Source organism: Pelophylax lessonae (genome assembly GCF_965119305.1).
Source record: "Pelophylax lessonae genome assembly, chromosome: 7".
NCBI lineage: Eukaryota > Metazoa > Chordata > Amphibia > Anura > Ranidae > Pelophylax > Pelophylax lessonae.
In genome coordinates, this window is record NC_138774.1 from 65,124,102 (window position 1) to 65,148,818 (window position 24,717).

General features: G+C 42.6%; 1 protein-coding gene across 1 annotated transcript in view; it reads right to left on the reverse strand.

The window, feature by feature from the left end:
- The window catches only part of LOC309559483 (cytochrome P450 2F3-like), a 53,100-nt gene extending 38,478 nt beyond the window's left edge, over positions 1–14,622 (reverse strand). Inside the window, exons 1-3 of the mRNA XM_082262757.1 lie at positions 14,363–14,622; positions 10,715–10,877; positions 9,204–9,353 (exon numbers count right to left, since the gene is read on the reverse strand). Coding sequence (XP_082118883.1) covers positions 9,204–9,353; positions 10,715–10,877; positions 14,363–14,539 — 490 coding nt within the window. The 5' untranslated portion in view covers positions 14,540–14,622. The remainder of the gene's footprint in view (positions 1–9,203; positions 9,354–10,714; positions 10,878–14,362) is intronic.
- Positions 14,623–24,717: the final 10,095 nt, after the last annotated feature.

Genomic DNA, 24,717 nt, shown 5'->3' on the forward strand with positions numbered 1-24,717 from the left:
TAAGATCTATGTCAAGATTCAACCCTCCAGGCTAAAGTGATTCTAATTGATAGATCCATTTTGTCTCCTTTTTAGAAATTTTCCTGGTTTTATTTCCCCCCTGCCAATGTTCTTTTATGGTGTCAATCCCGTAGAATAATAGTCCTCTAGGGTTTTTATTATGTGTTTCCAAAAAATGTCTTGATAAACTATGTTTAGGGAAACCCTTTTTGATGTTCTTTATGTGTTCCCTTATGCGTACATACAATGGTCGGGTGGTTCTGCCCACGTATTGCCGCTGGCATGGGCACTTTATGATGTAAGTAACGTGTGTACTGGAACACGTTATTAATTCATTAATTTTGAACTTTCTTTTGTTCACATTGGATCTAAATTCAGTCATCTTCTTAGGTTGTAATGTGTTGTTTCTGCAGGCCAGACACCTCCGACATCGTATAAACCCTTTCATATCTGGAAAGATCTTAATTTATTTTGGTGGGTCTATTACGTTGTGGACCAATCTATTTCTAAGTGCTGGTGCTTTCCGATAAACTTCGGTTTACTGGGTAAAATCTTTGCCAAAGTTCTATCCGATTTTAAAATGGGCCAATATTTCTTAAAAAGTTTTTCCATTTGTTTATGTTGATTGTTAAAACCTGTGATAAAAGCATAATCAAACTCATTATTTCTATTTCTTGGTTTTTCTGTAAGTAATTCATCCCTCCGCATATTCTTGACTTTGTTTTTCGTTGTTTCTAATGTCTTCCTATCGTATCCTTTTTCTATAAATTTCTCAGTCAGTATTTCCGCTTGTGTTTCATATTCCTCAATTTTGCCACAGTTTCTTCTCAGCCTCATATACTGCCCCTTGGGTATATTTTGCTTCCACTTAGGGTGGTGGCAACTTGATGTGGGGATATACCCATTCTTGTCGGTCGGTTTAAAAAAAGTCCTTGTGGTCAATTTACCATTTTCTTCAAAAATCTGTAGGTCTAAAAAATCAACTTGTGTTGGATCCTGGTTTCCCGTGAATTTGATACCTTACCTGTTGCTGTTCAGTTCCTTAATAAAAGCATCTGATGTGTGTTGTGGTCCCTTCCATACCATAATAATATCGTCTATATATCTGTATTAAAAACCTAAATAGGATATTTGCGTGATATAAATAAGTTCGTCTTCTAAGTTCATAAATAAATTAGCCACGCTTGGGGCATATCTTGCCCCCATTGCAACGCCCCTTGTTTGGACATAAAAAGTGTTCGAATGCCAGAAGTAATTACTAGACATTGCCAATTGTAGCCCTTCTAAAATATAATCAATTTGAGCTTGTTTAAGATTGGAGTCCTCATGTAAGGCTCTCTTTACTCCTTTATTTCGTCTTTTTGCTTGATGCTCGTGTACAATGAATTTGCATCCACTGTGACTAAAAGGCATTGGTCATCGACTTCCAGGTCTTGTAATTCCCTAATGAGTTGTACGCTGTCTTTCAAGTAGGATTTCCCCTCTGGTACCAAAGGTTGGAGGTATTGGTCAAGATATTCCCCCAGCCTTGAAAATAGTGAGTCGATCCCACTTATAATGGGTCTACCCGGGGGTTTTCCCAATCGTTTGTGGATCTTGGGGAGATAGTACATTACCGGTGTTTTAGATGAGGATGGAATTAGATATTCCGCTTCTTTATCTGTTAAAATTCCCAAGTCCTTCCCCTTCTTTATGTAGCTCACTAGTTTTTTCCTATACTCCCTGGTGGGGTTGGATCTCAATTTCTGGTAGGTATCCGGAGTCATTAATAAATTATTCATCTCCTCCTCATAGTCTTCCTTTTTCAGGATTACCAGACCTCCACCTTTGTCCGCAGAGCAGATGACCACTTGTTTGTTCTCCTCCAACTTTTTTATGGTTTTCCAAATTCTTTTGTTGTCCTTACTTTCTATATTGAGATTCCTTATTTCGTGCTCCACCATTTTTTTGAAAGCGTTAGTACACTCATTATTAGGTACTTTTGGATTAAAAGTCGACCGATTTCTAAGACTTGTGTGTTTAAAATGCGTGTTAGTTGCCTGGCTCTGTGTCCCCTTCAGACTAAAAAAATTCTTGATGTTTAACGTCCTTTTTTTAAACCGACCGACAAGAATGGGTATATCCCCACATCAAGTTGCCACCACCCTAAGTGGAAGCAAAATATACCCAAGGGGCAGTATATGAGGCTGAGAAGAAACTGTGGCAAAATTGAGGAATATGAAACACAAGCGGAAATACTGACTGAGAAATTTATAGAAAAAGGATACGATAGGAAGACATTAGAAACAACGAAAAACAGTCAAGAATATGCGGAGGGATGAATTACTCACAGAAAAACCAAGAAATAGAAATAATGAGTTTGATTATGCTTTTATCACAGGTTTTAACAATCAACATAAACAAATGGAAAACATTTTTAAGAAATATTGGCCCATTTTAACCACTTAAGCCCCGGAGGATTTGGCTGCTAAAGGACCAGGGGTTTTTTTGCGATTTTTTACTGCGTGACTTTAACGGACAATTGCGCGGTCGTGCGACGCTGTACCTAAACGAATTTGACGTCCTTTTTTTCCCACAAACAGAGCTTTCTTTTGGTGGTATTTGATCACCTGTGCGATTTTTTGATCACGCGCTATAAACAAAAAAAGAGCGTAAATTTTGCAAAAATAACAATATTTTTCACATTTTTTTATATGAAATTCCCCAAAAAAAAAAGTAAAAATCAAAATTTTTTAACATTTTTCGGCCAATTTGTTTTATGCTACCTATGTTTGGTAAAAAAAATCGCAAAAAGCGTATTTTGATTGGTTTGCGCAAAAGTTATCGCGTTTACTAACAAAGAGAAAGATTTTTGTCATTTTTGGTGTTTTTTTTTTTAACGCGTAATGGCGGCGATCTGCGATTTTTTTTCGGTACTGCGACATTGCGGCGGACAGATCGGACCCTTGACTGACATTTTTGACACTTTTGGGGTTACCAGTGACATTACTGCAGTAATCAGTGCTATACATATGCACTGTTACTGCAAAAATGACACTGGCAGGGAAGGGGTTAACTTTATTGGGAAGGGAGGGGTTAAGTGTGTCCTAGGGGCGTGCTTTCTACTGTGTAGGGACATTGCTATTGGTGTAAAAGCAAAGATCAACCGTTCTACATAGTAGAACGGTCAGATCTTTACTTTTACACAGGGAGAACTGACAGGCAGCTTGTTTACACAAGCTGCTCTGTCTTTCTCCCTTCACAGGAGCGATCGTAGTGTGGCCGGCGGACATCGAGTCCGCCGGTCACACGCACTGACTTACCTGTGAACGAGCCGCGGCGGGCGCGCGCCTCGGCGGGCGCGCGCCCGCTCGCTATAGGCTCGCAAGTCAGTGACAGGCGAGTGACGTACCGATACGTCACTCTGCCTGGCCGGGGCTGACCGCCGCAGTATATAGTCGTGCGGCGGTCGGCAACCGGTTAAAATCAGATAGAACTTTGGCAAAGATTTTACCCAGTAAACCAAAGTTTATTTATCGGAAAGCACCAGCACTTAGAAATAGATTGGTCCACAACGTAATAGACCCATCAAAACAAATTAAGATCTTTCCAGATATGAAAGGGTTTATACGATGTCGGAGGTGTCTGGCCTGCAGAAACAACACATTACAACCCAAGAAGATGACTGAATTTAGATCCTATGTGAACAAAAGAAAGTTCAAAATTAACTAATTAATAACGTGTTCCAGTACACACGTTACTTACATCATAGAGTGCCCATGCCAGCGGCAATACGTGGGCAGAACCACCCGACCATTGTATGTACGCATAAGGGAACACATAAAGAACATCAAAAAGGGTTTCCCTAAACATAGTTTATCAAGACATTTTTTTGGAAACACATAATAAAAACCCTAGAGGACTATTATTCTACGGGATTGACACCATAAAAGAACATTGGCGGGGGGAAAATAAAACCAGGAAAATTTCTAAAAATGAGACAAAATGGATCTATCAATTAGAATCACTTCAGCCTGGAGGGTTGAATCTTGACATAGATCTTAATTGTTTTATTTCTAATTTATAAATATTTTTATACATTTTTACCATTTTTTATATTTCATAAAAATATGAATAAATATATATTTATCTCATCTAATTTTAGGTTTTCAAATGGGCCTACTTAAATGTGAAGGAATTTTATAATTTTTTTGAGATATATTTCTACACCCTCCATATTTTTACTGTATCCTTATATATACCGTATTTTACATATAACTGCCACACCCCCTTATTATCAATTTCCACAATAAGTTTTAAGGTTTTTCAGTTTTTAATGGGTCAATTTAAATGTGAGAATTTTTAGGACATTTCGACACCCTCTATATTTTTATCATATCCTTATTTTATATACAATTGCTATAGCTCCTTATTACCAACCTCTACAATTAAGTTTTAAGTAAATATCCATGATTCCCATTTGCACATATACTCCTATAAGACACTGGTCATATACATGCTTTAATATAAAGTATGGATTTTTCCCAAGAACTACATCTGCACAGCATTACTCCATCTACATATACATTTTTTTTTTTATATCCCTTCCTGGTCACACATTATGTACCCAGTTAATACATGGACAAGGATAGTATTATAAACTGGGTGGTTTTATCTATAGATGTTACTTATTTATGGAACTGATGTAATTTATATTTTTAAATGATAGTTATATATGTATTTGGAGGACAGCACCATATGTAATGGCAATGGATGTATTAGGTGAGCACATTGACAAATACATACATATTATAGTAATTCTTAATGCAACTAGGCCCTAATAATGTATAGCAATGTGTAATATGCTATGAAGCAAGAATAGAAGGAGAACAAGTGTCTACCAGTCCGCTGGCTCTTAAATTAATCTATTACATTTTTTATAGAATAAGAACAATTTTTAATATATAGTGTCTTAAGCATGGATGGCCATACCAATATGCCCCTTTTTTGCCTTAATTATATGTGTCAGATAATTAACGATGGTCACTAATAGTATTTATTTTAATAATTCTTTATACCTCCCCCTTACAGTACAATTATATATACAAAAATTGTAGCCATGATACACATTGATATGTAAAGGCCCATGTTAGTTCCCTTCTTATGATGAAAAAATATGACATGAATTTACTATGCCCCTTTTTTGTGTGAAGGCTCCTCCGATTGATAACAACATCGCTTGTCCCAATAGAATCATTATAAGCTTTTTAGGACGTGCATACGTTTTTTAAATCCAATTCCGGGTTCCAACGACTAGTCTATCTAGAATCTGCCTGGCAACATTGAACGTCAGAATTAGCAGACTTCGATTGGTCATTTTCTTTCTATCTAATTTTCTCTTGTCTTTTTCTTTTTATCCTGATAAATCTACTCGGCAACAAATGATGCAAGGAGTATTCCTTTTACGATTGGCTGATGGGCAGTTAATTGAGCACGCCCTGGCCGGGTTGCCTGGTAACCACTTGGCATATAGGAAGACAGAATGGACGTGGTCGACGCTACTCCAGATGACGTCAGTGTGACGAAACGCGCCGAGAGCGTAACCACATCACTTCCGTCTATCGATCCGGAGGCTTGGAACGCACATCCGGTGGTTGGAACGCATGTTGTCTCTAGGCGCGCACCGCAAGAGAGGAGGTTGCGGCTCCTATGCCATACGGACGCGCTGTTTGTACATTGACTATGTGAGTACTTGTCTATTTTTACTTAAATAAAGAATTTGTAAGCGATTTTTCACTATTGGAGGCATTTTTCCTTTCACATACCCGGGGAATGTTCTGGCTATTTCCTTTTTGACATTGATGCTGCAAGCCACTACCTAGCTATTTGGAGTGAGACCGAACTGAGGGAGGAAGGATAAGAGCAGAGACCTGATTGCTGGTGCATGGGAGCGATCCCCAATATCGACCTGCGATCCACCCCTGTAGGGGTACCCAATTCTGGTAAGCGCGGGACCTCAGGAAAGGGGGAGCACCTTACCTTTCGCCCATTCACGGCACTCCGGGCTATTGCAAAAAAGAGCACCCTAATATTTTCCTTATGAACTCTATATCACCAGGAATTTTTTGGACACTTTCTCACCAATCTTGATTGCATGTTTTACAGAATTGTTGGATCTGCATATATGTAGTTATATGAATTTATATTGCTGTTTTTGCACATATTTACTGCTGATTTTTATTGCTGTATCTGCATGTAGGCAGTTATATTAATTTATATTGCTGGTTTTGCACATATTTATTGCTAAATTGGAGTTATACATATTATTAGCGTATGTGCATATATTTATTTATCTATTTTTAGATGTGGGGGACACTTTTATTTCTGTATAGTACTTGATTTTTGGGATTCATATGCATATGATAACACCCCGCCAATTATTTATTACTGCACATTGCACATACATGCAGTTATATTCATCTATATTGCTGGTTTTGCACATATTTGCAGTTATATTAATTTATATTGCTGGCTTTGCACATATTTATCGTTGGATTTGCACGTATTTATGTATTTTGAGATACGGGGGACACATTTATTTCTGTATACTATTTGAGACTTGGGATTCATATGCACTTGCCTACACCCCACTAATTATTTATTATTGCACATTGCTTATTATTACAATATACATTTTACTACTACACTAATTGATTTATAACTTTTAGGTTTCTTATTTATATATAACACGGACGCACACACACAACAAAATCTTTTACGTTTAGGATTCTACACATCCACGGAGAGTGTTCACATTTGTGACACTTAGCACTTTTTTGCTACTTGGGTACACTTTTTTGTCACATAGAGGCAGATGCACGCAAATACATTGCATGTATATTGGTAGTACATATGTCATACATAATTATTCATGTATAATCCTTTTTTCATTCTGTACATTCTATATCTCTAAATATACCACGTGTCCCACATCAGAAGAGTGACCCATCACCACTAGGAAGTATATTTATAAATTTCCATTCCCTTATCCTATATCTGGCAGCGCCAATCACTTCCTCTTTTCTACACATATGCTCTCTGTCAACTTCTTTTTGCTGTCTATGCTCTCATTGGGGAGAATCACCAGTACCATTGTCACTGAAAGTGAAAAGGTAGGGAACTGTCCCCTCCGCAACAAGGAAATAAATCCTCCACTGGGGACACCCAAGGGTACCAAGAGGATGTTTTACATAGTTCCCCACTGTCCCTATTCTTTCCTCCTTAGCGGCCTTTCTTTTAGGTCTGATATGTAGACCACTATAAGGAAATTTTACAGAACCCCCCCTAAACTTACTTGAGACCATTAGTATACCATGTTTTTATTTAAAAAAAAAAAAGAACCTTTAAAGAGGTTGTAAACATCAGAAAAAAAAAAAACCTGAAAGACAAAGGCATAATGAGCTAGTATACATTGCATACTGTACTAGCTCATTATGAAATGCTTACTTTAGAACGAAGCCCCCGCAGTGCCGTCCTCTCACTGGTGACATGACACGGCCGACATGTTCAGCCGTCTTCCTTCTGGGTTTGTGGCCTCTCACCATCTTTTTGGCCGGAGCTGCGATGACGTCAATCCTGTTCATGTGCACGGGAGTCGCCGCTCACGGCACAGGGCTCTGAAGGAACGGCACGGGAGGCCGTTCCTTCAGAGCGCATGCGCCAGTGATGCCACTGGCTGCACGCAAAGTAAATATCTCCTAAACGGTGCATGCTTAGGAGAGATTTATAGTACCTATAGATAAGCCTTATCATAGGCTTACCTATAGGTACAAGCTACAAAGAAAGTTTTTCTTCTTCTTTAATATCACTTTAACATTATCTGCTAGCGCTCCTATATACTAATCTCCTAGCTACCACTCCTATGACCTAAACCCCTAGCTGTATCATCTATGTCCTAATCTCCTAGCTGCCTATTCTTCGATCTAGTCTTCTAGCTTTCTTTCATATAACATTATGTTTAAGCCTCTCATATAGAGGCTATACCAATATGTCTATCCCATAACTTAATATCTTAACTGTCTCTCCTATGACCTAATCTCCTAACTGTCTTTCTTAGGAAATAATTCCAAAGCAGTCCCTGCTAGTACCTTATCATATGGTTATTTCTCCAATGACCCAATCGTGTAACTGCCTTTCTTATGGCTTAACCTATTAGATGTCTTTCCTATAACATTTTCTAGCTTTCTCTCCTATGACCTAAGATCCTAGTTGTCAATCTTATGACCTAATCTCCCAGGGATGCTACAGAAACATACTCAAAAGTGTGGCGATTAAAGCATAGTAGGTAGCCTGAAAATTAGGTATGGGCAAGGTCAACTATTACATCTCAAAAAAATAGCAACAGCTTAATTTAAAAAGGTCCTTTCACTATAGCATATTAGAGACTTATAGATGCACTTAAAGCGGTAGTAAACCGTGTTAAAAAAAAAAAAAATGCCCCCCCTGCAGGCAATGTCATAATGTACTAGAATTGCACTGCATACTAGCACATTATGACAGACTTACCTAAAAAAAACAAGATCCCTCCAGCAGGGTGCTTTCACAGGGATTCCATCTTCACCTGATCTTACTTCTGGGTTCGCAGGCTCCAAGTGTTTAAATGGCCGAGCCAATTCAATCCAATTTTTTATTTTTTTGTTTGGGGGGGGTTGGGTGGTGGTGTAAAGATTGGGTGGGAGGGGAGGAAGTAAGGGAGGGAAAAAGAAGGGGAATTAAAAGAAAAACAGTTGAAGGGTAACATATATGCTGGAGACACCAAATCTGTATGGTTTTGTGTAAATTTATGTTTTTGTTTTGTAATGTCATATTTTTATTTGTCATGTATGTAAAGAAATGTAATAAAAATTTTTAAACAAATTGAATGGTCGAGCCGTGATGAGTTGACATCACCCCTTTGCATGGGAGTCATGGTCGTGGCACAGCTTTATCGATGCACGGTATACTTGAGTGGGCCATCCATTGAGAGCGCAGTGTCCATGTTTCAGTAACCTCACTGCCTGCTACATATGTAGATAACTCCTGAACAGTGCACGTTTAGGAGGTATTCCCTGTACGTACAGGTAAGCCTTATTGTAGGCTTACTTGTAGGTACAAGATAAAAAGTGGAGTTTACTACCGCTTTAATAAACATACAAAATAAATTCTTATTTGTAGAAGACTTGTACCCTTTGTCTTTTTTAATTCCTGGATGAGGAACTGAGCTTCCTCTTGTATCCGCTCCTCCACACTCCTCTTCCCCATTCCAAAGTTCCTCAGCGTGAGCAGAGCAAAACGTCGAAGTGACTTCCATTTCTCCCCATTGTGAAAGCAAAGGTCTGTTAGAGTAAAAAACAGATTTATTATAGCCACTAATGTTTTATGGGAGCCACAACCTATTACGAAACAGGTAAAAGAAATGCATATTATTCAAATGCAGCCTAGGGCTTGAACTGTAGACTCACAGCGTTGTGTGCCCTAAGCTCCACCGATAGTTTTACTGATTCATACACTTAGATACATTGTTACAGAACTTAAGCTTTACCAGATTACTGTAAACATTTTTTTTGTTCTTTAATAAAGTGGATGTAAACCCCATTCATGAACATTGACCTGTGCACATATATCTGTAGTGTTTATCTCTCTACAATGCCTTAAGTCCCATGTCTTTCTGCTGCTCTGTTTCTCTGTAATCAGCATGATAACTTCTGATAAGTTCTTGTCTTCCTTCCCCTGCCTATGTGAAGGGGGGTGGTGTGCCTTTACTCCAATCAGCTGTCACACAGTGTATGCCAAGGCACCACACCCAGTGCTGGAACAGGAAGAAAAAATTCTAAAATAATCTAACACGATGCTCACTTTCTAAACAGTGTAGAAAGCATAGGAAAAATCATATCTACGGTACCTATTTTAATCTAAGAGGTAGAACTCGGGTCATCTTTTGACATGTTTACCAGGCTATTTTTAACTGTTCTGTGTAAAAAACAGCCTATTGTTTACAGAAAACACCATCTAAAACTGCATAAAGACAGTTGAAAAAGTTAGTGAAGCCACTTACCCCACTATGTTCCTCCTTCTTCTTATTCTGTATCACTCTGTACATATTTCTAATTAGAGAGAGAAAGTCTGAAGGCAAACAGCTACTGCTGCCCTTTTTTCTTTTATTTATTTATTTTTTTAACTGATAAGGCTCTGTAACACCATTGTGGTGGTGTGGTTGAATCCTTCATACTATTATAGATCTTGCTGGTTAGATACATTCAACTTTAAATTTGTCTTTTTCCTTGTGTTATGGGCAATCTCACCCTGCCAGCTGTTTTTTTTTTTTTTATTAATGTTACATATTAGAGACTGCAGCAGCAGGGCTAAGACCTTTCTTGCTTTAGATGAAGGCCACAACTGGGATCTCTAATGGGGACACCTTGTGACTGTAATCTGCAAAAGATATAGGAATCTAGTAGTTTGTCCGCACTTCAGGTGAATTTGAAGATTCTTCTGTGATTTATACGTATTTATTTATTTATATTTTATCTAGCAGTGATAGGCAAGCTGCTCTGTAAAAAAGGCCATATGGCTGCAAAAGTAATATCTTCCCTGCTGGGACTAATACAAATCTCTGTGCATGGTGGCCTTCAGACCCAAGCAAAGACACCATAAGAAAATTGCTTTTAGTGGACAAAAGAAAGCAACATTATCTCACCATGTTCACCAATGAAGTTCAAGAACACAGGATAGTCTCCTCTATCTCCAAATGCTTCATACTGGTCAATCAAGGCCTCCTTCACAGCGTTGTATCCACATACAACAATTCCAGGTCTGGGTCCCAGGTACAGACTGTAGACTGGCCCATACTTGTCTTTTAGCTGTGAAAGGAGACTTTACATGTTTACTTAAATCTCAATGTTAGTAAAAGGTCTTGATATTCTATTTCACCTCTATAATGAAGTTACCCAAACTCCATCCACAGCTGCTAAAATTCATGGTCAGTGCCACAAGTTAATGGACATCAGTCAGTATTATTTTATCTATCTATCTATCTATCTATCTATCTATCTATCTATCTATCTATCTATCTATCTATCTATCTATCTATCTATCTATCTATCTATCTATCTATCTATCTATCTATCTATCTATCTATCTATCTATCTATCTATCTATCTATCTATCTATCTATCTATCTATCTATCTATCTATTTTTCTTTTGTTATGCTTAGGACCAAAATACAATTTTAACATTTTAATTTTTAATACAAGTAAATATGAACTAATGGATCTAAATAGTTCAATAACTACCTGCAGCCATTAAGAGGCAATTTCCAAATAAAATCAAGAGATTTCTGGAAGCTAATTTATAACAACACTGTGAAACTGATCTGAAAATCAGGGAGACAAATTTACGAAGACTGCAGAATAAGTTTAAAATGGACAGACCCTCTCCTTCTCTTCTAGCTTAGACATACTATACTGTATATACATAGGGCATGCATAAAGGCAGTGCTGCTTTCTCTAGAAAGAAAGGGCAACATACTTTTTTTGGTTTTAGATTAGAAGGTTAGAAGACCTGTCACAACTTTATTGCTTTTTGTGTCCCTACTGGTTAGATGAACCTTCTCTATTTGTCCTAGTGGCAGATGTCACATAATTTTACAGTTGTCAGCAGAATAGGAAGGGATGGTAAATCTTTTAGTGGGAACACTTGTTTCTGTGACAAAGTGTTTGGAAACTTATTCAGATTTTTCTCTTTCAATAATGTTTGTTCAGAGATTATACAAGCAGACAGAGATTACAAGTGCCATTATACATAGTAACACACATCTCCTTTTCGTAACAAAATAAAAGGTTACAAATATAATGATAACAATCTTCCCAGTATATAAAATGAGTCTAAATTGTAAAATGTTTCCCCCCCCCCTGGTCAACCTCAGCATATTAGGAACGACTCATTACTCATCTAAGTTAAACAGGCTTATCATCATGGTAGTGTGTAAAGATATAAGGCACAGGGCAGCCACATGCAGCTCCTAGGTAACCCAGGCTCCCTATGCCTCCTATGGCCACAGGCCGCATACCCTGCATATCTCAATTCTTCACAAACCCCCACTTCTGAAGAAGTCTTCCCAAAGTGTTGGAAGATAGATAAAAACATTTTTTTAAGACTTAGAGAAGAGAGAGAATGAAAAAGATGGGGGGGGGGGGAGGAGGGGCACAGAGGCATACAGCCCCTTCTGATCCAAAGCAGAGCTATCAATAATGTATTAGGTAGTTCCCATTAAATAGTTGATCCAGGGGCCACAGACTTTCTCAAATAAGGTCATTTTGTCAGATTTTTCAATACCATAGAGAGAATATCTGATGGAGTGATTGTGTATTGTCTAAAGTGGGAGAAAAACCCAGACTATGTGTGCTATATAAAAAAAAATAGCAATTTTAGAGATCCCTCACGTGAGGGGTACCCTGGAGAAGAGTTGTAACAGAGGACCAACAACGGTATAAAACGCAAAAATGTATTAGAAGTGTTGGTATAAAGTGTAAATTACAAAAATGGGTGGTAAAAAACAACCCAGACATCCAGTGGAAAACACAAAATAACCCTTGTCAAGACAAGCACATAAAAGGGGCCCCAGGCAGGCATATTTGCTTTGTACCCACGCCAGTGTTATGTCCATTTGTTGGATACATTGGGAAGTAATTTTGGATCATTTCCACTATGTTGACTCAAGTATACCGCCATATGCTTTTTGAGAGATTCTGAATGGAATGTATGTGTGTGTGCCTGGGGCCCAGTTTATGTGCTTGTCTTGACAAGGGTTATTTTTTTTTTCAACTGGATGTCTGGGTTGTTTTTTACCACCCATTTTTGTAATTTACACTTTATGCCAGCACTTCTAATAGATTTTTGCATTTTATACCGTTGTTGGTCCTCTGTTACAACTTTTCTCCAGGGTACCCCTCACGTGAGGGATCTCTAAAATTGCTATTTTTTTCAGTATTTCAGTTGTTGAGGTACCCGGTCCTATTGGACAGTGCGGTGATATGCTTTGTTAGTACCACCATTCCCCTTATTTGAGGGTTTAATGAATTGACGACTACACAAGCTTTTATGTTTAGTTTTTTTGTGTGTGCTATATATCCACATCCCAGCAAATCATGTACAACTATTAACAGAATATGTAGTCATGGACTTTGAGTGGAATTTTGTATATGTCCACACAAAGTCCATGACTTCATATTTTGCTCATAGTTGTACATTATAGTGTATTGTGATGACTTGCAATTATTTTCCTTTTAAAGACTTATATAATGAGAAGAATAAAGGGATGGCAGTTCGGTTGAATGTCCTTTGCAAATCTCTTCATGGAGGCCTATAAAGAAGGAATTGTCTATACAGGTGAACTGTTTCAAAAATTTTCCCATTTTTGGATAAGCTATATAGGCAATATATTTATGCTTTGGGTGAGGCCATATTCAAACCTACCAGAGTTTGTCGAGTCTCTCAAATACCCCATTGTTTGAATGACAGTAAATTCAAGTCAAGAACAGGTTTTGTTTTTGAACATAATTTACAGATAGGGGGACAAACTTGAGAGTCACCTGGTTATCAAGTGAACAGATAGAAATTTGATTCTTAAATTCCATCCAGCATCCTAAAAAAAGGATCAACCGTAAATCACAATTGTTAAGGGTATATGCACAAATTAAGTGGATAAAACCACCTTTATTCATACATGATCATAAAAAACTAAGCAATACAGTGAGAGGCAGGAGACTGATAACATGTTTCACGCTAAACAGCGCTTAATTATAGCATGCCTATCATGGTCCCCATCATCCTTTTAAACATGCATAATCAAACACTAAGCTAGTTTACAGAGCTAAATACTAGCAATGAATGATTCAGTGTTAACACCTATTTAAAAAATAAATAAATAAATAAAATATCAAAATAGAAAAACAAATGAAAAATATGAATGAGGACTTCACATATCAAATGCAAGTGCATCTTCAGAGGATAAATAAACAGTTATATAATTATATGGATCCTAAGGACATGATATAAGAGCATGATTGTGACATCACCCACTGCCTCTCCGCCTCAGCCATTTAGAGAAAGCTATGTATTCATTCATAGAATACAAAGCTTCCAGTGAATGGGCGAGCAGCACTCAGCAGTCAGAAAACCAGCTTTGCAGGATGAGATGTAGCAATAACAGCTTTCATGTCTGTCCTAGAAAAGGTTTTAGTTAAAACTCAAAAAATAAAAAAATTACACTGAGATCAATACCCAACCTACCAACAATACTACCTTTTCACAGTGTAGGACTGAGAGCTCTCCAGGCTTACTCACCTTCATAAGTGACCTTCCAATGTCTTTTGTGTCGACTTGCAGGAGGTTCCCAATAAATGGTAAGGGCATGGGTCCTGGAGGAAGTGTTGCTTTCTCCTTTACAATCTTCATGAAGCTCAGAATTATACAGGACACAAAGAAGATGATCATAAGGACATATGTGGCATACCAATCCATACTGCTACCTGCCAGATAGACACAATGTAAAACTGATGTTCTCTTTCCTCCAACGGATCCTTTCTGGATATTTATATCCTCTTTTGAATATGGCACAGATCCCTTCACAAACAAAAATGTACTCCACCTAGTGTACTCGTGTAATGATAATGGAATTTGGTTTATGACTGGAGTTGTGCCAGAGAATGATATTAAAAACAGGCTACTAAGCAAGAATAAAAAATAAATAGAAAAACATGCTCTAGCAAGCTATCTTAGAAGAGATACTGGTTAAAAAGGGACAAACAGTAAACATATAATTTTATAATAATAAAGAGGAGTGAATAAAGAATTTGCACTATCCAAGAAATGGAGAGGAAGGATAGTGCAGTATGAAGAAAAGGTACTACCAATGCTGTATATTCATGTAGGCAGAGGCCGCCATCTCCTATACGAGGCTAGAGACCTCCATCTTTGATACATTTCATATATTGGACTGATACTCCTACCCTACTCCATCGACCTCTAGCCACGCAAATACTCATCTACAACAGACCTGTTCAGCCTTGGGTACCCAATACTGGCCCATACACCTATGTAAGGACCCCTTTGGACCAATTGTGGATCACTGTGGCGCTCATGGGCACCCCGTGCGGACGCCATCTTTTATCCTAGACCTGGCATTCCTCTTTTTCGGTATACTTACTGTTTTAATTTACAGCCCATCTCTCTTTATATGAGGACTCCTCCTGGCACAATTAGTGTTTTGAACTCTGGTTGACCCCTGAAGAAGAGTATTATACCCAAAACGCGTAGGGTCCTGTTCGGTTTTCTCCACCAGCTGTACCTAGGAGTCTTCTGTGCTGAGGATGGTCTGTTCTTGCATGCAATTTTAATTTGTGATGTATACCCAGTCATAAATTGTTTGGAATATGCATCTATTGTATATTTATTTTTTCTTTTTCTGTGTATAAATTAAGTCTGATCTTTTAAATACTCCGGAGTATACTTCTTTCAGTGTTTAGTGGCATTCACAGTCCCAAATAATTGTGGGTACCCTCTTTGTCTATCACGTACCTGATCAGAGGCCGAGGTGCTGAGAGGGCTTCCCTTGTGGCTAAGTGCAAGGCACCCCTGGAGGTGGAGACAGGGAATGCTGTGCCCAAAGGAACAGGGGTCGCCAGCTGCGGCAAGCTCCGGTGAAGAGGTGACTGCGGTGGTTGTAGACACGTAGTGCGTGCTGAAATGCAGGATGCCTTGAAGGTGACTGGAGAAGGTAGCCAGGCGTGCGACAAGAGCGAGGTCAAGATCAAGCCAAGGGGTCAAACACAGTTCATCAAGCAGTAGAGGAGTCCGTAGGAGCAAGCCAGGGGTCATACACGGGAACAGCAGACTGAAGTAGAGTGGGTAAACAAGCCGATGGTCGGAGCCAGGAGGAGAGACAAGACAGGTGAGACAAGCCGGGTCGGTAACAGGTAATCCAAGTAAACAGGAACAGGAACTCAGGAAACAGGAAACAGGAAGCTGAAGATCATCCAGCAACTAATGGCTGGAGCAGGCTGGTTTAAATAGGCCACTGGGCGTCACTGCATTAGTGTGGGCAGAAGATCCAGCTCTCTTGTGGGAAGTTCCCTGACAGTGCCCCCCCCCCAAAGGGCAGCCTCCGGATGCCCAATTGGGCCTGCTTCTCAGGATGCTTGTTGAAAAATTCTCTAAGAAGTTTGGGGGCATGAACTTTATTTGCAGGCTCCCATGAACTTTCCTCAGGTGAATACCCTTTCCACTTAATCAGGTATTGGACCTGTCTTCCCCTCTTTCGGCAGTCTAGGATGGCCTCTACCGCATACTCAAATTCCTCACCCACCGAGATGGGAGGTGGAGGTGGATCACCCCTTCCTGAGAAAGGGCCAGAAGAGGCAGACTTGAGCAAGGAGATATGAAAAACAGGATGGATCCTGTAGGAATCCGGTAAGGAAAGTTCGAAGGCTACAGGGTTGATTTCCTTCTTGATTTTGAAAGGGCCAATGTACCTTGGACCCAACTTCCGTGATGGGCAGGGTAGTTTGAGGTTTGCCGTGGAGAGCCACACTTCATCCCCCACTTTCAAGGCTGGATTCTCCTTTCTCTTCTTGTCATATGACCTCTTATAATCTTCCTGCGCTTTACGCATGGTTGTCTGGAGGGTTAGGTAGTTCTCTTGGATAAAGGTTAATCTATCCTGAACCGCGGGTACCGTTGCTTCTGGTACAGAGTTGGGTAAAAAAGAGGGGTGAAAGCCGTAATTGGCCCAGAATGGGGATTGGTTGGTGGTAGCATGAATAGAGTTATTGTAAGCAAACTCTGCGCAGGGCAGTAAGGCCACCCAATTATCCTGTGAGAAGGAAGAAAAACAACGAAGGTATTGTTCCAACGTTTGATTCGTTCTCTCCGTTTGACCATTGCTCTGGGGGTGATAGGCAGAAGATAGGCAAATCTTGATATCCAAAGCCTTGCAGAGGGCCCTCCAGAATCGAGAGGTGAATTGTACCCCCCTGTCCGAGACAATACTGTTTGGTACGCCATGTAGCCTTACAATCTCCTTGATGAAGATATGTGCTGTGTCCATGGCTGAGGGAGTGCCCACCATAGGCAGGAAGTGTGCCATCTTTGATAAGCGGTCTACTACTACCAGGATAGTGGAAAAACCTTCAGAAGGGGGCAGTTCTACAATAAAGTCCATAGACAACATCCTCCAAGGCTGGTCCGGAACAGGCAGAGGTCTTAGCAAGCCCCAAGTCTGCGTGAGACTTCCTTTACTTCGGGTACAGGTCGTACAAGAACTTACATAGTCTTTGCAGTCCTGTCTAAGGTTGGGCCACCAATAGGAACGTTGGATCAGTTCTAATGTCTTGCGGACCCCAAAATGGCCTGCCAGCTGGTGGTCGTGGAAAGTTTTAAGAACCTGGACTCTGGCTCCCTCGGGTACAAAAATCTTATCCCCGTGCCACAAAAGACCTTCCTGCCTTCTAAGTGTGGGGATTTCGGACTCAGGGCACCAGGCAGAAACCTGTTCCAGGGTGGCCCTTAGATCAGGCTGGATAAGAAGAAAGTTCTGGGGAGACAGAATGGTGCTGGGGGTGGCAGTATTTGGGGTCTCAGGGAACATTCGTGACAGAGCATCCGCTTTACCATTCTTGGATCCTGGGCGATAGGTGAGGTGAAAATTAAACCTTGAGAAAAACAAGGCCCACCTGGCCTGTCGTGGTCTCAAGCGCTTGGCAGATCTGAGATACTCCAAGTTCTTATGGTCGGTGAATATCATAATTGGGTGCGCTGCACCCTCCAGGAGATATCTCCACTCCTCCAGAGCGACTTTGACGGCCAGCAGTTCCCGATCCCCAACATCATAGTTCCTTTCCGGCTGAGAGAGCTTTCGGGAGAAGACAGCCACTGGATGCAATAGTGCTTTAGGGCCCAGATGTTGAGATAGGACGGCCCCTGTGGCGACTTCAGATGCATCAACCTCCAGTACATAGGGCAGGGCGGGGTCGGGATGCTGCAGGACAGGGGCAGAAGTGAATAACGCCTTTAATTTATCAAAAGCCTCTTGAGCCTCTTGGGACCACTGGAAGCGGCAGTGTTGGCGGGTTTGCTGGGTAATCGGGGCGATAATGCCAGAAAAGTCCTTGATGAACCTCCGATAGAAATTCGCAAACCCTACGAACCTCTGAATGCCCTTTTTGTCCGTGGGAGCTGGCCACTCCAGGATGGCAGATACCTTCTGGGGGTCCATGGCTACCCCATCAATGGAAATGATCAGACCCAAAAATTGTATAGAAGTCTTTTCAAAGGAACACTTCTCTGCTTTTGCATAGAGTCCATGTACCCTTAGTGTGGACAGCACTTTCTTGACATGGATTCTATGTAGTTCCAGGGTAGGGGAGAAGACAAGAATGTCGTCCAGGTACACAATCATGAAGTTATCCAGGTATTCTCTAAAGATATTATTCACGAAGTGCTGAAAGGTAGCTGGAGCATTACATAGACCAAAAGGCATAACCAGGTACTCAAAATGCCCAAAACGTGTTCGAAAGGCTGTTTTCCATTCATCGCCCACGCAAATGCGTACTAGGTTGTAGGCACCGCGCAAGTCCAATTTAGTAAAGACCCGGGCGGTACGGAACCTCTGAAAGAGCTCAGGAACAAGCGGAAGAGGGTACCGGTTTTTAATTGTGATTTTATTGAGCTCTCTGTAATCCACACAGGGTCTGAGGGTATGAGCTTTCTTTTCTACGAAGAAAATTCTGGCGCCAGCTGGAGAAGATGAGGGGCGGATGAATCCCTTTTTTAGGTTTTCATCAATGTACTGGCGCAACACCTCAAGCTCAGTCTCTGAAAGTGGAAAAATCCTTCCAAAGGGAACTTCTGCACCAGATAATAGCTCGATAGGGCAGTCGTAGGGGCGATGAGGTGGTAGTATATCGGCCTTCTTTTTGTCAAAGACGTCCAGGAAATCATGGTAAACTGGAGGAACGTCCTGGCTGGAGTCGGAGACTGGCTGGACGGTCAGGCAACTGGAAGGAGACACAGGTTTGGGCATCAGACAATGCTGAAGGCAGTAGGGGGACCCAAAGGAGATCTCCCTTCGGATCCAGTCTATCTGCGGGTTGTGTGCCTGCAACCATGGTATCCCCAGAATTATGGGGAACATGGGGGAACATAAAATATCAAACTTCAGGAACTCTTGATGGCCAGAGTCAGTAATGGTAAGAATAGGTACCGTCTCGTGAGTAACAGGCCCGGATCGAGGCGTGGTACCATCGGCCAACTGGACCTTGAGTTTAAGTTCTTTAGTCTGAATAGGAAACCGGAAGTCCTTAGCAAGGGTTACATCCATGAAGCAACTACATGCCCCAGAGTCAATTATTGCTGGGAGTCGGACCTCCCCTTTCGCTACCTGTAGGGAGACATGGAGAACAAGATGAGTAAGGGAAGATCCTGGGACTTGCTGATACATGGAGTTGTGTGGGGAAGACTTACTGGGCCTCACAGGGCAGTTGCGGAGAAAGTGTCCGGCCTCCCCACAGTAGAGGCAGAGGTTAGCCCGCCTGCGGCGGAGTCTCTCATCAGAGGTCAGGGCAGAACGAACCATGCCAATTTGCATAGGTTCTCCTTCAGAGGAGGCTGCTGTGGCTGGAATAGGTGCAGGGACAACTGGGACCTTAGGTAGCATCCAGGAAGGCCGGAAGGACTGAACACGTTCAGATCGCCGCTCCCGCAGGCGTCTGTCCAGTTGGATGGCGAGCTGAATGAGGCCCTCCAAACTGGTGGGGCTTTCTACTCGTGCCAGCTCATCTTTGAGGGCCTCAGATAGGCCAAGTCGGTACTGGTGCCTGAGGGCGGCATCGTTCCATTCAGTATCCGCTGACCATTTGCGGAAGTCCACAGTGTAGTCTTCAGCAGGGCGCCTCCCCTGCTGTAAGGTATGGAGAGTGGCCTCTGCAGTGGCCCTGCGTTGTGGGTCATCATATAGTTGGCCCATGGCTTCAAAAAAGGTGTCCAAAGTGTTGATGACAGGACTTTTTTGTTCCAACAGGTGATGAGCCCAGGACTGCGGTTCATCGGATAGCAGAGAGATGACAAATCCCACTTTAACTGTTTCCAGGGAGAAGGTCAATTGGTTGCAGAGCCAGGTAGAGAGAAAAGGCATTCTTAAAAGCCCTGAACTTCCTCCGATCGCCGGAAAAACGCTCTGGAGTGGGCACCCTGGGTTCAGGAGGAGGAGCCATCATCATAGGAGTGGGTGAATGACGCTCCGGAGTCAGTGAGGCTGATGCAAAACCTGCAGAAGGAGGAGCTGTAGTTGCGGAAGATACTGCCAAGTTCTGTAAATGACCCTCCAACTGGAAGTACCCGTCCTGTAGGTTGGTCACTGCTTGGGTGAGGGCTGCGACTTGCTGGCACAGAACCTCGAGCTGGGAAGCACCTCTGTCGGCCTCTGACATATAGTGGCTGGATGATACTGTCACGTACCTGATCAGAGGCCGAGGTGCTGAGAGGGCTTCCCTTGTGGCTAAGTGCAAGGCACCCCTGGAGGTGGAGACAGGGAATGCTGTGCCCAAAGGAACAGGGGTCGCCAGCTGCGGCAAGCTCCGGTGAAGAGGTGACTGCGGTGGTTGTAGACACGTAGTGCGTGCTGAAATGCAGGATGCCTTGAAGGTGACTGGAGAAGGTAGCCAGGCGTGCGACAAGAGCGAGGTCAAGATCAAGCCAAGGGGTCAAACACAGTTCATCAAGCAGTAGAGGAGTCCGTAGGAGCAAGCCGGGGGTCATACACGGGAACAGCAGACTGAAGTAGAGTGGGTAAACAAGCCGATGGTCGGAGCCAGGAGGAGAGACAAGACAGGTGAGACAAGCCGGGTCGGTAACAGGTAATCCAAGTAAACAGGAACAGGAACTCAGGAAACAGGAAACAGGAAGCTGAAGATCATCCAGCAACTAATGGCTGGAGCAGGCTGGTTTAAATAGGCCACTGGGCGTCGCTGCATTAGTGTGGGCGGAAGATCCAGCTCTCTTGTGGGAAGTTCCCTGACATTGTCTCTATATTCATGTATTGCACAAACTCCCAATTATAGAGAACACTATGCTTGGAACTCATAAAGAGTGTTGTAGATACTCTTAAGGAATTTTGTCACGTTTCTGCACAACAAATGACGGTTCTTGCAACAAATTTATTTATCTGGTAGAAATGGGTGTATGAATTTGTGGCAAAAAAACTGGAACCGAGGCCGGAGTATCCCCACCTGACACTTTTTCCTCATTAGTAACACTGAGCTCCCTGCTGGCAGCTGTGCCTGTTTCACAGACAGGAACAACGGCCAAGGAATGTTTTTGCTAGGTGGGAAGAGCCTGGTGGGGCTTCTGAGAATAGTTGGCCATCAAGTCCACCTCCCTTATGATTGACAGCGGATAGCAGTGGGTAGATTCCACAGTTGCTTGTGGGCTGTCTAGTGGCTATGTAATATGCCCACTGCTTTCTGCTGTCAATCACAAGGAAGGCGAGTCTGATGGGGAACTAGTTTCTCAACTTCTCCCATCAGACTCCACACACTGTTAATCTATGGGGAAGCAGACCAGGCCTACATCATTGGTTGCTAGGATGCTGGTGACTGTTAGCATCCTAGCAACCTATTATGTGGGGTTTGGTGGAGGTAAATAATACCAACATGAAGTTTTCTTTTACTGTGTTACCGCTAGAAATCTGTTGCAAAGGCTATATTGACTGGACCCGTATATTTGTTTGAGGTTGCAGATGTGTGGGTAAATAAAAACAAATAGAAGTCAATAAAAGTTAATGGAAATAAAAGGTACATTTTAGTATCTAGTGGGTAAGATGCTCTGTGCACTACTTTCCAGAAATCACTGCCAGTCCTAAGAAAGAAAAGCACCCTATTCTATTAATTTTGAACCCACGTTTAGTCAATAGGATTTGGAAACAAATGATTAAGAGAATCACTCACCTGAACTTGCGGAAGGGCCGGGACACCCAAAACTGTTGTTCCGATTCAATGGTTCATTGTGTTATATACAGAGAAATTCCTGGAATAAATGTATTCTTTGTTCTTAGAAATTCACATTTAGGGTAAGAAATTGCCTTGCCCAGTAAAATATATATTTATAGAAAATATATGTTTGTAAAATATATATTTATATGGGAATAATATGATATGTGGGAATACATAGTGAGATGAGTGTAGCTGGTCTAAAGTACACTATATTACCAAAAGTATTGGGACACCTGCCTTTACATGCATATGAACTTTAATGGCAATCCCAGTCTTAGTCTGTAGGGACCAATTCTGAGTTGGCCCACCCTTTGCAGCTATAACAGCTCCAACTCTTCTGAGAAAGCTGTCCACAAGGTTTAGGAGTGTGTCTATGGGAATGTTTGACCATTTTTCTAGAACCGCATTTGTGAGGGTAGACACTGATGTCGGAGCAGTGTTAATTTCGTCAACGAAAACGTTTTCATCACCGCTTTCGTCACCGGCATTTTTCAACTGACGAAAACGAGACGCAAAGTATAGCACATTTTCGTCAAATGACGAAAACTATGACAAAAATCAAATCCGTTTTCATTAACGAACGAAAACTAAACGAGAATGTGAGGCAGGGACGTTTACCCAACTTCCGGTTTTCACGGAGCTCCACCTGTGTGGCTGCAGCGTCTGGCGTGGAGTGCCTCGTGATGTCCGACGTGAGGAGAGGACTTCTACAAGAGAGTCGACTCGAGACCAGTCACCTGACCTCAGAGCACTGCAGCTGCAGCACTACAGCCAGACGCTCCAGGCCCGACTCACCACACGGCATGGCAGACGACCAGGCAGGCAGTAGCACCCGACCCACCACCACATCCAGAGCAGAGCACCCACTGTGAGTTGCAACAGCCGGGCCAGCTATTACTGCCTCCCTGAGTCCCCTCAGACCACATCCGCCATCCATCCAGGACTGTGTGCATGCATAGGCTGCTGAGGCCCACCCGGCCCATCCTGTTCAACAACTTCAGTTCAGAGTCAGACCAGAGACCCCCCTTAAACCTGGCTGAGACCCCCATCCAGCACTCTGAGCAGCACTGTGTGCAGTGTGCACTGACTGCAAGCAGCAGCATTACAGGCCTCCTCTCTTACCTGACCATGACTGCAAGCATTCGGCCATCCTTTAGACCTGAGACCACCATCCAGCACTGTGTGCACTGCACTGCAGCAGCATTTCAGGCCTCCTCTGACCTAACCATCATATAGGCATCCAGGGCATTACAGGCCATCCCTTAGACTGAGACCACCATCCAGCACTGTGTGCATTACAGGCCATCCCTTAGACCTGAGACCACCAGCCAGGCTCCAGCACTGTCCAGCAGCATTACAGGCCTCCTCTGTCTGACCTGACCACCACAGGCATCCAGGGCATAACAGGCCATCCCTTAGACCTGAGACCACCATCCAGGCTCCAGCACTGTCCCACAGCATTACAGGCCTCCTCTGTCTGACCTGAGTGACCGGTGACTACCACAGGCATCCAGGGCATAACAGGCCATCCCTCAGACCTGAGACCACCATCCAGGCTCCAGCACTGTCCAGCAGCATTAGGCCTCCTCTGTCTGACCTGAGTGACCGGTGACCACCACAGGCATCCAGGGCATAACAGGCCATCCCTTAGACCTGAGACCACCACCCAGGCTCCAGCACTGTCCAGCAGCATTAGGCCTTCTCTGTCTGACCTGAGTGACCGATGAACACCACAGGCATCCAGGGCATAACAGACCATCCCTCAGACCTGAGACCACCATCCAGGCTCCAGCACTGTCCAGCAGCATTAGGCCTCCTCTGTCTGACCTGAGTGACCGGTGACCACCACAGGCATCCAGGGCATAACAGGCCATCCCTTAGACCTGAGACCACCACCCAGGCTCCAGCACTGTCCAGCAGCATTACAGGCCTTCTCTGTCTGACCTGAGTAACTGGTGACCACCACAGGCATCCAGGGCATAACAGGCCATCCCTTAGACCTGAGACCACCATCCAGGCTCCAGCACTGTCCAGCAGCATTACAGGCCTCCTCTGTCTGACCTGGCCACGACAGGCATCCAGGGCATTACAGGCCATCCCTTAGACCTGTGACCACCATCCAGGCTCCAGCACTGTCTAGCAGCATTACAGGCCTCCTCTGTCTGACCTGACCACCACAGGCATCCAGGGCATTACAGGCCATCCCTTAGACCTGAGACCACCATCCAACACTGTGCATTAGATTACAGGCCATCCCTTAGACCTGAGACCACTATCCAGCACTGTCCAGCAGCATACAGGCCTCCTCTGACCACTGTCATCCACACAGCACTGTCATCCAGACAAATGTCTGCGACCGCGTCTGTCTCTGTGACTGGTAGAAAGAGAAGAGAAGATCTATGGGTGTATTTTATATTTGATGCTAAGGACAACAAGACCCTTTGCAAACCATGTGGAGTGACACTAACTGGCTAAAATACAACAAACTTGAAGCGTCATTTGCGGACAACTCATCACAAAATTCATACAAAGGTAAGCAGTGCATGATAGCACTTAACTCCACTTTTGTATAAAGAAACAGAGCTGAGTGAGAGAGAATGTAGAATCAGAATAACTAGAATTTTTCCCCAAAATTTAACCCCACAGAAAACCGCA